A 14337-nucleotide genomic window follows, 5' to 3' on the forward strand; every position below is an offset into this window, starting at 1 on the left:
GTGTGCATGTGTATGCAGCTACTTTTACAATACAGACAATACAAACATTTTGGACATATTTCTCCTCTCCACCAGACAGAAATCTAGAGTGTACATAACTTGCTGTGGCAATCACTCTCAAATACAATTCTTACAATAAACTGATTACAATATAAATGAGACAAGAAAGAAAACCTTACAATGAATTTCCACCCTCCCCCATAGTCTTTCCAGCTGGCTTCTGAGGATTGAAAAGAGTCTTTTGGTCTTTACTTGTACATCTCAGGGTCTTTCTTTCATGTCTGCTGGGTAGCCTGCTTGGTGATAGGGCTGGTCAGTCAGGTTTGGGAAGATCTGCTCCACTCTGGTTGCTGTGCTGACTTTCAGTGGAGACTGGATTCAAACCCAATTCCTGGTTCAATCAGATGGAAGGTCTCCTCTGGAGGCAGCATCTGGATCCATGTGCTCTGCTTTCACAGGTTGCAGAGTCCTTTGTGCAGGGCTGAAAGACATTAGAACAGGGTCCCCTCCCCCTTTTTTGTGGGTAATCTTCCCAGGAAAGGCAATGTAACAGGATTAGAGATGGGGGGGGTAGATAGCTTGCAGAGTTTGAAAAGAAACAACACAACAGTATTGCAGTTACTAAACAGATAATGCAGTTTCAACAAAATGGAGACACAACAGATAAGAAAAAACTGGATTCACATGCTTCAGGAAAGAGATGAACAGGTAAACCCATTTAAACACATACAGTAAATGCAAGACTGATTTTTTTTACTTGTAAACAAACTTAAAACGTTTCCTCATAAACTTGAGTTGTTACTTTAAGATACAGAGAGAGGAGGAGAAAAAAAACAGAAATGAAATGAAATGCTCTCTTTAATCTGTGTTTGTTGGCCAGACAAACACAGGGCAAAGGCTCTTTCTTTCTTTTTTCTCTCTCTCCCCCATTTTCATTGCTTCAACCTTTTTTTTTTTTCTTTTCTAACAATTTAAAATTCTTGTCTCTAGAGATCAGATACATTTTACAGTTACAATTACCTCGAGGGCGCCCAAAGACACACACACATAAAACAAAGAAGATGAAGAGAAGAAAACAGAACTCTGAGATTTCACACACACTGATCATTCCCACATAAATCTCAGTTAAATTAGGGAAGGCACAAATCTTAAACATACGTGGTTGCATAGCAGAGAGACAAACAAACAAACAAAACAAACAAAACAAACAAAACAAACAAACAAAAACCCAACATTCCTATTTATATATTTCCCTTTTCTTTTAAGTACCTTTATTTAGCCAAATTTGTCTTCCCGGTGTTATCTCTTAGCAAAGCCCATTTTTGACACAATTTTCCTAATTTCCTTTTATCCATGCCCCTCAATATGGGCACCCGCCTGGCGTCCCAGGCCGCGAGCACTTCTTCCACAGGGGTCCCCGCCACCCGCGAACTATCGCTACCCATGACCCTTTCCTTTTCTCCAGAAGGATCACTTCGACTTAGCCGGGTGGCACGCCGTCAGTTTTCAGAGAAAAAGCTCTGGGAAGGACTTCGATTCCCTTACGAAGTATGGGCCCCTTCCTCTTAGGGAATCGCCGTAGTTTTTCGGATCCAAAAAGGGGATCCGGGAGGACCTGCTGACCCCAGCAGGTGGTACTGGCACCTCCTCTCACACACACACGCTCGCCCCGTGTCTGGGCTGGACAAAACCGGGTTTCCCTTTCACAATTTATTAATCCCCCCCTTTTTCACACGCTTGGCTTTCGCTTGGCTTCCATTCCTTTTAAACACAAAGTTCCACATTTGGCAACCCCCCCTTGCTTTCTCTATCCTACCGGTCATGGCTCAGTGGAGCTAGCAGTAGGCAGAGGTGCGGCTAGAGGTCGCTCAAAGAGGTGAAATCAGACTGTTTTCCAGGTGGAATCCCACACACACACTTCCTCCTTCCCTTACAGAAGGCCCTGTGCTCTGGCAAAACCCCCATGCTCTCCAGACTGTTAGTCTTTCTGCGGCTAGGAAATGCACAGAGAAAGCAAGATCCAGCTGTGGTTGGGAGAAGGGCCTTCACTCACACACATGCAGGCATAAACAAATTTCCCATGCTTTTCCATACTTTAAAATTAAAATTTAGAGGTACTCACCTTCTTTCCAAGCAGCCTTTGAGCTCAAACTCAAAACCCCTTTAAAACCTAGTTCCAAATGGCCAAGGTCCAGGAAAACATACCCACAGACTCAATGGGTCTGCTGCTAGCAAGGGAGGCTTACCTGGGCCTGGTCCATTGGTTAGGTTAGCTTGGAGTCCCACTGGCTCGCCAATTGTTGGAAGAAACATCCTTCTAGGTTCTGCTCCAAGTGGGGAAACAGACACTGGAAACATGGAGACTGCTTGGAAAGATGGTTTAATGGTGGACAGGATCACATGGCTTGAGTTCCTGAACAGAAAAGGGCAGATACAGTAAATCCTCGGGTTTTTATGCTCTCTCTGGCTCTGCATTTCTTGGGGCCCCAAAAGAGTATCCTGATTGGTTGTCAGACTCCCAGGGGGTGGGGGCCTTGCTGGCTGATGGTCACATGTGCTTCCCAGGTCACATGTGGTGAGTTTCTGCTGCTATTGTGTAGAAGGCTAATCCCATCTTTGGTAATTCCTACTATGGCTCTGCCTGAAGGAGGCAGATCTTTGTTATGTAGAATAGACTGGCCCAGGCCTTAATGGCCCATTGACAAAGGGTGGGGGGCAGGAAGGTGGGAGCTGCTTTGTCTGTAAAATATGCTTCTCATATTTCTCATCCAGGGAAATATAATATTCTGCCTTTTTCATATTTCCTAAAATATTTCACTCTTCCAGGAAAGGGGTGGGTGCTAACTTCCTACAATGTAAACATCAGCCAGAAGCAACATGGAAGGGATCTTGCATCAGAAAAGGATAAATACCTCTACTTATGTTGAATATTTTGCACAAAATTCAGGACAGACAGAGATTGTGCTCTTGAATGTACCATTCTCTCCTTTCCAGGTGAAGCTCAATGGGTACAACTGACACTTCCTTCTTGTGAGAGGACTTTGGATCTTTCTAACTTTCTTGTTGTTTAGAAACAGGGAAGTAGCTGATTCATTCCAAGGAGAAATGGACTTCCTACTTATGCTTCTGATGTTTCAGCTGACCCGGATATACTCTGGGAAGCTCAGAACCAAATGCCCCCCAACTCTGAAGCAGCAGGAAAGAGGAAATCCATGGAACTATTATGGACCCGGAGACCATGTTATTAGTGTGATTGAAACCGCAACAAAACCTTCACTTGAGCTGCTCCAATTCAATGGGGCTCGTTATATTTCTTCCCCGTAAGTCATTCAGTGTTAAATCTCCATTTGCATTTAATAATTGAATTGTTTTGAATCCTGGGTATTGGACAAATGAGTATAAGTTCTACTGCAAACAATGATATATTTGTGAATATTAACCTCAGTAGATGATTATATCTATATCTGACAAAAATAAAATGATGGGTGACCCTTATTTGTCTCTGGTTGTGGATTGGTATTCCCTTAAGACTCAATAGGCTTGTAGAGACAAAAAGAAATAAATTAATAGCAGCGGTGAAATCTGGCGGATCTATCTGGCTTGTGCGAGCCGGTAGGGCCGGCGGCAGGAGGCTATGCCCACCCACCGGGACGACATCACGTCCTGTTTTTGACTCTCTGCACATACACAGAAGGCTCTGTGCATGCACAGAAGAGGTATGCACATGCGCGCACACATTTCAGATTCGGTAGCGAAGATAAGTGCATTTTATCCCTGATTAATAGATATATTTTGTTGTTGCTATTGATGATAGTAACATGGAAATATTTGTACAGGACTAGACATATTAATCTGGGAGGAATGCTACCCTTCATTCTCCCCATTCAAGTGATCAACAAGAATACCCAGATCCTGCACAATCTCACACTTGGATACAACGTCCATGACAACTATTTGAACACTCTACGCACTTCTGATGCTGTGCTGGACATTCTCTCTACTGGAAAAGCCAATGTTCCCAACTACAGCTGTGGAAGGAAAGACAATCTTCTGGCTGTTATTGATGGGGCTTACAGGGAAATCTCCACACAGATGTCAACATTATTAGGCACCTACAAAGTTGCACAGGTTAGTGTGTGTATTAGTTAGTTTTCTACCTGATAAAGTGGGAAGGGTGGCTGAAAGACAGATCCCACTGTATTTTTGACTGGAATTGAAGAGCAGCTTTTTATCATGGCCATTTTATCTACAGTTGATAAAACATAAATGCCTTATGGATCATAGTGAGCACTAGTATTAACTAACTATTAAAAGATTACAAGCATATTAGCCAATTTATTAACTATTTTACCTTAATCTGCCCATGATGACATTCATCATAAACGTTATAAAGACAAATTAAGCCCCTGAAAAAGATATCTTACTGGCTGAGCTATTCAGAAATATGCTGATTGGTGGAACCTCTATTAGTCGGTTGTACAGATCCATCCATCCATCCATCCATCCATCCATCCATCCATCCATCCATCCATCTATCTATCTATCTATCTATCTATCTATCTATCTATCTATCTATCTATCATCTATCATCTATCTATCAATCAATCAGAGACACAGAAGTCCAGAGGATCTTCTCCTCTTCCAATCTTGAGTTCATTACTTAAACACTATTGTTTATTTTATTTAAGGATTGTAGTTGTCTCCGCCAACTCCTTATAGGATGATTTTTTTATATATATAATTGCTTTACTGACTAACTTATTGATACATACTCTGGCTTTTATGGTGGTTCTGCTTTAATGATTGGATTGTTTTGAATCCCGGTTATTGGACAAGTGAGTATAAGTGCTACTGCAAACAATGATATACTTGTGGCTATTAACCCCAGTAGATGATTATATCAATCCCACCTTCTCAACAATGATAAAAATAAAATGATGGGTGACTCTTATTTGTCTCTGGTTTTGGATCAGTATTCATTGTCAGCCAATCAGAATTTATATTCTTTTACTCTATTTTCATATATGGTCTTGTTAAGGTTTTATATTCTGTATTGTAATATGGCCTAAGGGCTTATCAACAAAATAGTCTAACATGTAGATGAGAACCAGGTTGGATATATTAAAATTTAATATATCTTTTTCAGGTCACTTGTAGATTTGTTCCAGAGGCTCTGAGTGATAAAAGTAAATTCCCCTTTTTTTACCGGATGGCCCCCCAAAATGATATCCAGTACCCAGCAATCGTCCAACTGCTCTTCCATTTCAAATGGACTTTGGTTGGTCTCTTTGCTTCAGACACAGAGAATGGAGAACATTTCATGAGGACTTTTACTCGTTTGCTTGTCAGGAATGGAATTTATGTTGTTATATCACAACAGTTCTCAATGTCTAGACTTACAGAACCTCTCATGGATGCCCTCTCTAAGTGGAGGCAAGTCAATGTCTTTGTTTTCTTTACAGACTATAGTACCATGTTGGATGGAATTAGCCATGTCCATTTCATACTTGAAGGCTTGCCAGGACCCATTGAAGGGAAAGTCTGGATCATCACACTCTTTGGAGTGCAGCCAAGGAAACCTCACAGTTTTTATAAATACGTCCATAGTATTTGGAACTTTCATATTCAGGAAAAAGGGTATGACAAAACCTTTCGACCATTTATCTTTGTGGAACCAAAGTTTCAAGATCACTCTTTTCACTGTTCTTTTTCAAGACACGTCTTTTCTGTGAAAGGCCGAAGAAGATGTACCCAGAAAATGCCACTGGAAATCCAAGAGAAAAGAAGACGTTTAAGGATTGACCACCGTGCTTACAGTGTCATTAAGACTCTGGCCCTTGCCTTGAGGGCTGCATATTCCTCCAAATCAAGAAGGAGAAAGAAGAAAGATGTAGAGAGTCTGTGGGCTCCAGGTCTGCAGCCATGGCAGGTATGGGTCCCTGACAAGGATATACATAAAACTTAGTTTAATGAAAAGAAGGACTAGGGGTGACATGATAGCAGTGTTCCAATATCTAAGGGGCTGCCACAAAGAAGATGGAGTCAAAGCACTTGAGGGCAGTACAAGAAGCAATGGGTGGAAACTAATCAAGGAGAGAAGCAACCTAGAACGAAGGAGACATTTATTGACAGTGAGAACAATTAATCAGTGGAACAACTTGCCTGCAGAAGTTGTGGATGCTCCAACACTGGAAGTTTTTAAGAAGAGATTGGATAACCATTTGTCTGAAGTGGTGTAGGGTTTCCTGCCTAAGCATGGGGTTGGACTAGAAGACCTCCAAGGTCCCTTCCAACTTTGTTATTCTATTCTAACCACTTTAAACTCAATATAAATTGTTTTAAACTTGACTGTAAAAAAATATGATTTCTGTAATAGAGCTGTCAAAGTCTGGAATGCTCTACCTGATTCAGTTGTCTCCGCTACAAATTTTCACAGTTTCAGTTGCAAATTGACTTCCATGGACCTTACTTCATACTTAAGTGGTCAGTAGAGGGGGCTTACATAAGTGCACTAACGTGCCTATTGTCCCTCTCATTGTATTTTTTTTCTTTTATTCTTGTTCTCGTTTTTTGTTTGACAAATTCTAATTTTAAAAAAAAGGTTTTCAGTCTGTAAAAACAGTTGGTGGGAGATTCGTACTTTCAGACCTACATTACCTTCTGGTAATGTAGAGTAGACTTACAATAAAGTAGAAGTAGCACATGTGGTTGTGTTTCCCATTTGGGTTACCTGGGTAATGATTAGCCTGGGAACTTGCTTCTTGACAAATCCATACTTTCTGATAATCACCCTGCTGTTTACAAAGAATTTAAGAATAATCTTTTCATTTGTTTGATTATTTTCTTCGTTATTTTCCCAATGAAGAATATTTGCAGATCAGATACTGCAACTGTACTAGGAATACTCAACTGTGAAAAAAAAAACAGAACGTGGAACAAGAAATCAAGTTTTCTGTTTTTCAATTTCCTGGGGTTTTGTTTTTTTTCCCCCATTCTAGCTTCATCCCTTTCTGCAGAAGAATGAGTTTTGCAATCTTTCAGAGATGAAAATGTACTTGGACCAAAATGGAGATCTGGTAGCAGATTTGAACATCTGGAACTTGGTGGTTCTCCCGAAGAACAATTACATGGAAGGGAAACTGGGGAGCTTTGAAAGACAGAGACTTATTATCAACCAGGATAATCTTTCAAGACTAAAGTTGCTCAACAAGGTGGGGAAAATATTGATTTTTTTTTTCTTGTCTATTTTCCAAATCCTTAGGACCCATTTCAAGTGGGTTAAGCCTAATCACCAAAGTGGAGGATATTCACTGAGATCTGAATGTAAAGAGTAAAACTCTCAGAGTTTTCTTAGACTTCTTGGGAGGTTTCAATTCTCCTACTTGAGCAGGGGGTTAGACTAGTAGACCTCCAAGGTCCCTTCACACTCTATTCTGATTATTATTATGAAGTTCTGATGTGAGCTGATGCTCTGACTCAGAAAACTGAACCACTGAAATAAGACTTTGATCCAGAGAAAAGCCCTTTTTGATATCTGAAGTAATGAGGAAAATTTGAAAGAAAATGCTACTCAGATTGGTCCTTTGGGTTGTTAGAGGGCACTTCATCTGAAAACTCCATGCTTATCTTGATTGTTAGCTACCTTAAGTCTTTCTGGGGGAAAAAAGGAGGGTCCAATCTAATAACAAATCTAAGTCTGTCTTTCCATGACAGTTGGTGTCACTTACTTGTAGTTCTTTAACAGAAATTACTTTGTCTCATGTACTCGTGTTCCCATGTGCTACAGGCAAAAGATGCCTGATGTATCCTCTGTGAAGGTCACGTTTTCATGATCTCACCTCCATCTCACCTTATTAGAGTTCTAGAAACTGTGCAGTCAGTTTTAATTGTATTTCGCCAGCATGGCAGCCATATAAACTGAAAAATAAACAAAGAATGTTTCCTTTAAGGTTGACAGTCCAGGTTTGTAAGGATTTTTTCCTTCATCTCTTAACTGGGAAATAGTTTTGGACTAATGAGCTGCAGTGTTGCAGTGGTTAGAATGCAGTACTGCAGATTACTTCTGCTGTCTGCCTGCTGTCTGAATTTGGCAGTTCGAATCTCACCAGGTTCAAGGTTGACTCAGCCTTCCATCCTTCTGAGGTGGGTAAAATGAGGACCCAGATTGTTGGGGGCAATATGCTGACTCTGTAAACTGCTCAGAGAGAGCTGTAAAGCACTATGAAGCAGTATATAAGTCTAAGCGCTAGTGGTATTGCTACTTTAAAAGGGAAGCAGCTTTATAATGTGTTATGTGGTCCAAAGGAAAACTTTCCAGACCTAATAGTCACATGTTTCTTTCTTTATCACAATTTTATTCTATTGTAATAAATCTAAAAGAATTAAAAATTGATAAAACTTTTAGAATAAATTTTATTCTAAATTTGAATAGGAATAGGTCATCATACTTTATGCATATTAATAGAGCCACGAGGATGCATCCACTGGCTGTCACTTAATGCTTAAACCTTTTCTAGGTTTCATCCCTCAAGACTTTATTAAATATGAAAGTATTTTATAACAATGTCATATTCCAGAAACAAAAGTGAAGAACTAAGCAGTGTCTGTCAGTAGTTGTTGTTGTGGTCCGCCAGCAGTCTGCGGACCTGGCAGAGGAGTCAGACAGTGAGGAGGCTGGGGAGGACAATGGGCCAGTCCTGGAGTCAGAGGAAGGCCCGGACGAAGGCTCTGCTTCAGAGGCAGAGATGGGGCCAGGGCCATCTGGGAGCGATGTGTGGACTGTGGAGTCTCCAGAGGCGGATAGCAGAGAGGCAGAGGAACAGGAGGAGCCTGTTCCTAGTGCAAGCATGCGAAGAGCTGCCAGAAGGCAAGAGCAGCTAAAGCAAAAAGGACAACTCGGGAGTAAGGCCAGGAGATGATTGGCCCCTCCCATAAGGCTTAAAAGAGCAGCAACGGCTCTTGGGATCTTTGTAGGAAAGCAACGTTGTTACATTTGTCTCTTGTCTTGCTACATTTGTTTCATTTCGACGTCTCTTGCTTCTGAACTTTTGCCAAGAAAAGCCTTTGACAGGGTGCCAAAGAAGACAAAGGTTGGTGATAAGGCTGAAGAACTGTTAATGAAGAATTTGTTTTGGACTTAATTTGGACTAAACTGAGAATGAAGTAATTCTCAGCTGTTCTAATAAAATATGTTTGTTTAGGACTGATTGTGTCTGGTAATAACTACTTGGGCCTAGGTCACTGAACGCGACCACATGTTTATTGGACCCGTGTCCCTCCTGGTTGGTGCTGGCCTCTCGGGAGGTTATGCGAGGCTGGCTCCAGGGGATTATTAATGCTTCTTTGAGTGAGGGTGTCTTGCCTTCTGCCTTGAAAGAGGCGGTGGTGAGGCCCCTCCTCAAGAAGCCCTCTCTGGATCCGGCTGTTTTGGCTAACTACCGTCCAGTCTCCAATCTTCGCTTTGTGTCGAAGGTTGTTGAGAGTGTGGTGGCGCGACAGCTTCCGCAGTACCTGGATGAAGCTGTCTATCTAGATCCGCTCCAGTCCGGCTTCAGGCCTGGACACAGCATGGAAACGGCATTGGTCACATTGATGGATGATCTCTGGAGGGCTCGGGATAGGGGTTGTTCCTCTATCCTAGTCCTGTTAGACCTCTCAGCGGCTTCCCCCCACCACCAAATTTTTCTTTTCTTTTTTTTTTTTTTAGCATAAAACATAAAATACATCTTTTTAGAGCAGGGGGTTGGTCCGGCTTAAAATAAGTACAATTATTCACATTCCCTCAATCAATTTTGTTCCAAATTTTAAAATCTTTAAGAAAAAAAAGAATAATAATAATTAAAAAAGACAAAATTCTTATTCTAAACATTTATCATTCTGCTATAACACCCAAAATTCTATTTAAATCAAAATATAATAATTTGTTGTCTTGTTACATAGTATGTTCCAATATTCCTTTCTCCAATCTGTCCAAATATATTTCTTCTCCATTTTAATACCATCAAAGTTCCAACTTTTTTTTTTTTAAATTAGTTCTGGGCTATTCCATATATGATATCATCATGTCCTTCTTGTGCTGCCACACTCTTCTCTTATTGCCACGTCTGTTAGTTCAGTTTCCATTGTTCCATTTAATTTCTTCCTTCTGATCTTCAATAAATCCTCCAATAAACAAATTTGTCTATCAAGAATCAGGCTCTCTTAATCTGAGTTTCTCTCTTTCCCCCCCACCCAAATTAGTCAAGTTTAAAGAAACAAGTAACAAAGTTTCTCCCTTTATGTAACAAGTAGGCAGTCTGTAAATCAGTAACAAGCAGTCAGTCACTTTCACTTGCCAATTAGCAGCCATTTTCTCTACCTCCGCTTGTCTTCCTTTTTTTCTTTTTTTTTTAAAAGCATAATTATTTCCTCTTCTCCTTCTTCTCTCTCTAACATAGTCCAATCTCATTTTTCCATACGGGGGAAAAAAAAAACACATATCCAACACTGTAATGCAGCCATTTCTAAAAAAATCATTATTTCACGTTGTTCTCCAACAGGTCTTTTGCCTTTATGCCCCAATAGTTCACAGCCGCTGTTAAGGCTGGGGCAAAGACTCATCTTAATCCAGAGTCCATGGGCAGTTCCCTCCTGGGCTGATGGTCACTCACCCGGCAAACAAACTCCCGGCTCTGTTCTCTGCTTCTCCTCCTCTCCTCCTGTGCATTCTTGTGTCCCGGTTGCCGTGGTTTCAGGGCAGCCACCATGGCTGCCGCTTTGCCGCTGCCAGCACAGAGGGCAAGCCTCTGGCCCCGAGAAAGCTGCCTGTTCCTCTCGGCTGACCGAGGGGTCCCTCTCCATGCCCTCTGTCCCTACAGGACAGGGGAGGTCCGAAGACCTGCTGGTGGGGCTTGGCAGCCGGGGTTTTCGCGGGGCTCTGAAAAGCCCTCTATTTCCCCATCTGAATCCCCGCGGTGCCATCCGGAAGTCTCAACCTCTCAGCGGCTTTTGATACCATCGACCATGGTATCATGCTGCGCCAGTTGGAGAGGTTGGGGGTTGGGAGGGGCACCATTTTATGGTGGTTCTCCTCCTATCTCTCTGATCGGTTGCAGTCAGTATTGTCAGGGGGGCAGAGGTCGACCCCAAGGTGCCTTGTTTGTGGGGTGCTGGAGGGGTTGGTCCTCTCTCCCCTCCTGCTCAACATTTATGTGAAGCCACTGGGTGAGATCATCCATGGTTTTGGGGTGGAGTTCCATCAGTACGCTGATGATACTCAGCTGTACATCTCCACCCCAAGCCATCCCAATGATGCCCTTGAAGTGATGTCCCGGTGCCTAGAGGCCGTGCGGGTCTGGATGGGGAGAAACAGGCTCCGACTCAACCCATCCAAGACCGAGTGGCTGTGGTTTCCGACGTCCCGATATAGTCAGCTGGTGCCATCGCTGACTATTGGGGACAAGTTATATTTTTGTATGTGGTGTTTTTATTCTTGGCTGTTCACCATCCTGAGTCCAGTGGGAAAAGGGCGGTATAAAAATCTAATAAAATAAACAAATAAAATAAAAATAAAAGTTGTATCTCCTGCAACTATCCATGCAACTGTTTGGAACTTGTTAGAAATTTCATATTTCCCCAAGCAAAACCCAGAGAATACTTAGCTAATGTTCTTGTTGACCACCATTTTCCATGAATGGTTATTCTAAACAGATTTTCTTTAGTATTCCTTGTGTTATTTTTGTTTAGTCCCTGCCTCAGTCCAAATGTGTGGAAAGTTGTCATCCTGGATTTGTGAAGCAGGCTCGAGAAGGAGAGCCAGTTTTCTGCTACGACTGCATTGCTTGTCCAGAGGGGACCATCTCCATTCAGGAAGGTGGGTGACACCACAGAAAAAGGCATTGGATTCATCCATAGCATTTATCTAGAGCACTTTGTTCAATGTATATGTTAAAATAGACATATATAAGCCTGACTATTTTCTTGTTAATTTTCAACATGCCCAATTTCTTCCATAATGGGAGGAATTTGAAAAAGATGTTGAAGGGACAGGTGGGAAAGAAATAGCAGCAGTGGTGGGATTCAGCCAGTCCAGGCCAGTTTGGGTGAACCGGTAGTTAAATTGCTGGCTGGTTCCACCCCTTCCCTTCCTGGCCCTTCCAGGAGTCCCCACATGCTCCATTTTGGCTCCCAAGTTCGTGCAGGGAGGCCTCCTAGGCCCAGAATGGGGTGCAGGGGGAGCAGTGGCCTATTTTCACTCCCAGGAGGCTTCAGGAAGGCCTCCTAGGCCCAAAATGAGCTGTGGGGTGGGCGGCACTGCCCCCCCCCCGGTGTGGCCTGTTTTTGTTCCCAGGGGGATGCAGGAGGCCGAGTGCTGCCTGGGCGGGCATGGCCATGCTCACCATGGCCACACCCATCCAGCCAGTCATTAGGGCAGAGAACCGGTTGTTAAATTATTTGAATCCCACCACTGGATAGCAGGACATTGTGAATTGGCCTAAGTGACTTCTCCCAGTGGAAATATCTCTTCTATTTGCCAATTTGGAAGTATCCTTCCATGTTTATCTTTCTTAGGAACATCTTTGTAACTTGAGGAATATTTTGGGATCAATTGATTTTGGTTCACCCACACAAACTTTACATTGCAAACAAAAAGATATATCAATCAATCATTTAATTAGTCAATTTTTATGGAGATCCTAGAGCCACATCAGCAGAAATAGCTATTTGAATGTGCCATGGTGGGAGAGACGTTACATTCAAGGGGCAAAAGAAAATGAAATGGAAGACTCACCAGTAAATCCATCAAGAGGACATGGGTGCAGGTGATACTAAATTTTCCATTAACGGGGATAAAATCAGCCTCTTTCTTTTCCAGTGCTCTGTCTATTTTATGGATTAAGAGGTAAAAAACTAAATATTGTTTATAGCTACCTTGTGGATCCTTGGAAGGCAGTATTTTCTGTTGCAGCTCCTGCCCTACAGAACACCCTCCCTCCAAGAGGCTTCCATCTTCCTAAATTTCTGGAGACCTGGTTTTTCTTTCAGCTATTGGAATGATATGAGGTCAGTGCAGGATAAGAATGTGGTATGTTGCTGCATTGAAGGGTAACAGCAGTGCCAGGTATTTTGGGGGAGGGATTTGGGGGGAATATTTTGTTATTGGTTTTGTTGTTGATTATATTGGTTTTTGTTGTTGTTGGGCTTTAAGCAGCCCTAAATTGGTTTAAGATGGGCAACCAGACAAATGTTACCTATTTTCACCATTTGCTATGGCTTTCCTGTCTCTCAGCATCATCTGTCATCCAAAGAAGATATTTCTTGAAACATAAAAAGAGATAGAAAAGAAATCTTGCTTTCTGTTTTTTCAGATGCTGAAAAATGCACCAAGTGCCCAGATGATCAATTTCCAAATGAGGACCGAGTCCAATGTATCCCCAAAAGAATAAGCTTCCTGTCCTTTGAGGGACATCTGGGCATCATCCTGGCCTCCTTTGCTTTACTCTTATTTCTAGCCACAAGCCTTGTTTTAATCATATTCATTAAATACCTAGAAACTCCCATTGTCAAAGCCAACAACCGGGACCTCTCCTTCATCCTCTTGGTCTCCCTCATACTCTGCTTCTTGTCCTCCATTTTCTTCATTGGACGACCAAGGAAAGCCACCTGTCTTCTCCGACAAACAATGTTCAGCATTGTCTTCTCAGTAGCCGTGTCTTCTGTGTTGGCTAAAACAATCACAGTCGTGCTGGCCTTTCTGGCAACAAAACCGGGCAACAGTGTGAGAAGATGGTTGGGGAAGAGCTTAGCCAACTCCATCATCCTTTCTTGTTCTGGTGTCCAAACTTTAATCTGTGCATTGTGGCTGGGAGTTTCTCCCCCATTTCCTGATTCTGACCTGCACTCCCAGCCAGAAGTGATCATCCTTCAATGCAATGAAGGCTCAGTCACCATGTTTTATGTTGTCCTTGGATACATGGGTTTCCTAGCTGCCATTTGCTTCACTGTAGCTTTCCTGGCCAGGAACCTGCCTGGGGCCTTCAACGAAGCCAAGCTGATCACCTTCAGCATGCTGGTCTTCTGCAGTGTCTGGGTCTCCTTCCTGCCCACCTCCCTGAGCACCAAAGGGAAATACATGGTGGCTGTCCAGGTCTTCTCCATCTTGGCCTCTGGTGCTGGACTCCTGGGCTGCATCTTCTTCCCCAAATGCTACATTATCATCCTGAGATCAGAGCTGAATACTAAGGAACATTTAATGTTAAAAGTAGGAAAATGATAATGAAATTGTTTCTTAGATTTGTATCATTTAATTATTTATTGCAATTATTACTGACTTGTATGCTTCCTTTGCATTTAATTGAC

General features: G+C 42.3%; 1 protein-coding gene across 1 annotated transcript; it reads left to right on the top strand.

Moving 5' to 3' along the window:
- Positions 1–3861: 3861 nt before the first annotated feature.
- On the top strand, positions 3862–14251 carry LOC139309919 (vomeronasal type-2 receptor 26-like). Its single transcript, XM_070934102.1, has 4 exons — positions 3862–4128; positions 6999–7211; positions 11725–11851; positions 13347–14251. The coding sequence occupies exons 1-4, from the start codon at positions 3862–3864 to the stop codon at positions 14249–14251; spliced, it is 1512 nt and encodes a 503-aa protein (XP_070790203.1).
- The last annotated feature ends 86 nt before the right edge of the window (positions 14252–14337 follow it).

This window comes from Pituophis catenifer, unplaced genomic scaffold (genome assembly GCF_029215685.1).
Source record: "Pituophis catenifer annectens isolate HBS135680 unplaced genomic scaffold, rPitCat1.0.hap2 SCAF_2, whole genome shotgun sequence".
Classification (NCBI taxonomy): domain Eukaryota; kingdom Metazoa; phylum Chordata; class Lepidosauria; order Squamata; family Colubridae; genus Pituophis; species Pituophis catenifer.

Coding starts and splice junctions, on each gene's coding strand:
- LOC139309919 (XM_070934102.1), top strand. CDS start 3,862: ATGCTACCCTTCATTCTCCCCATTCAAGTGATCAACAAGAATACCCAG. Junction 4,129..6,998: donor GCACCTACAAAGTTGCACAG/GTTAGTGTGTGT, acceptor CCCCCATTCTAG/CTTCATCCCTTTCTGCAGAA. Junction 11,852..13,346: donor GACCATCTCCATTCAGGAAG/GTGGGTGACACC, acceptor CTGTTTTTTCAG/ATGCTGAAAAATGCACCAAG.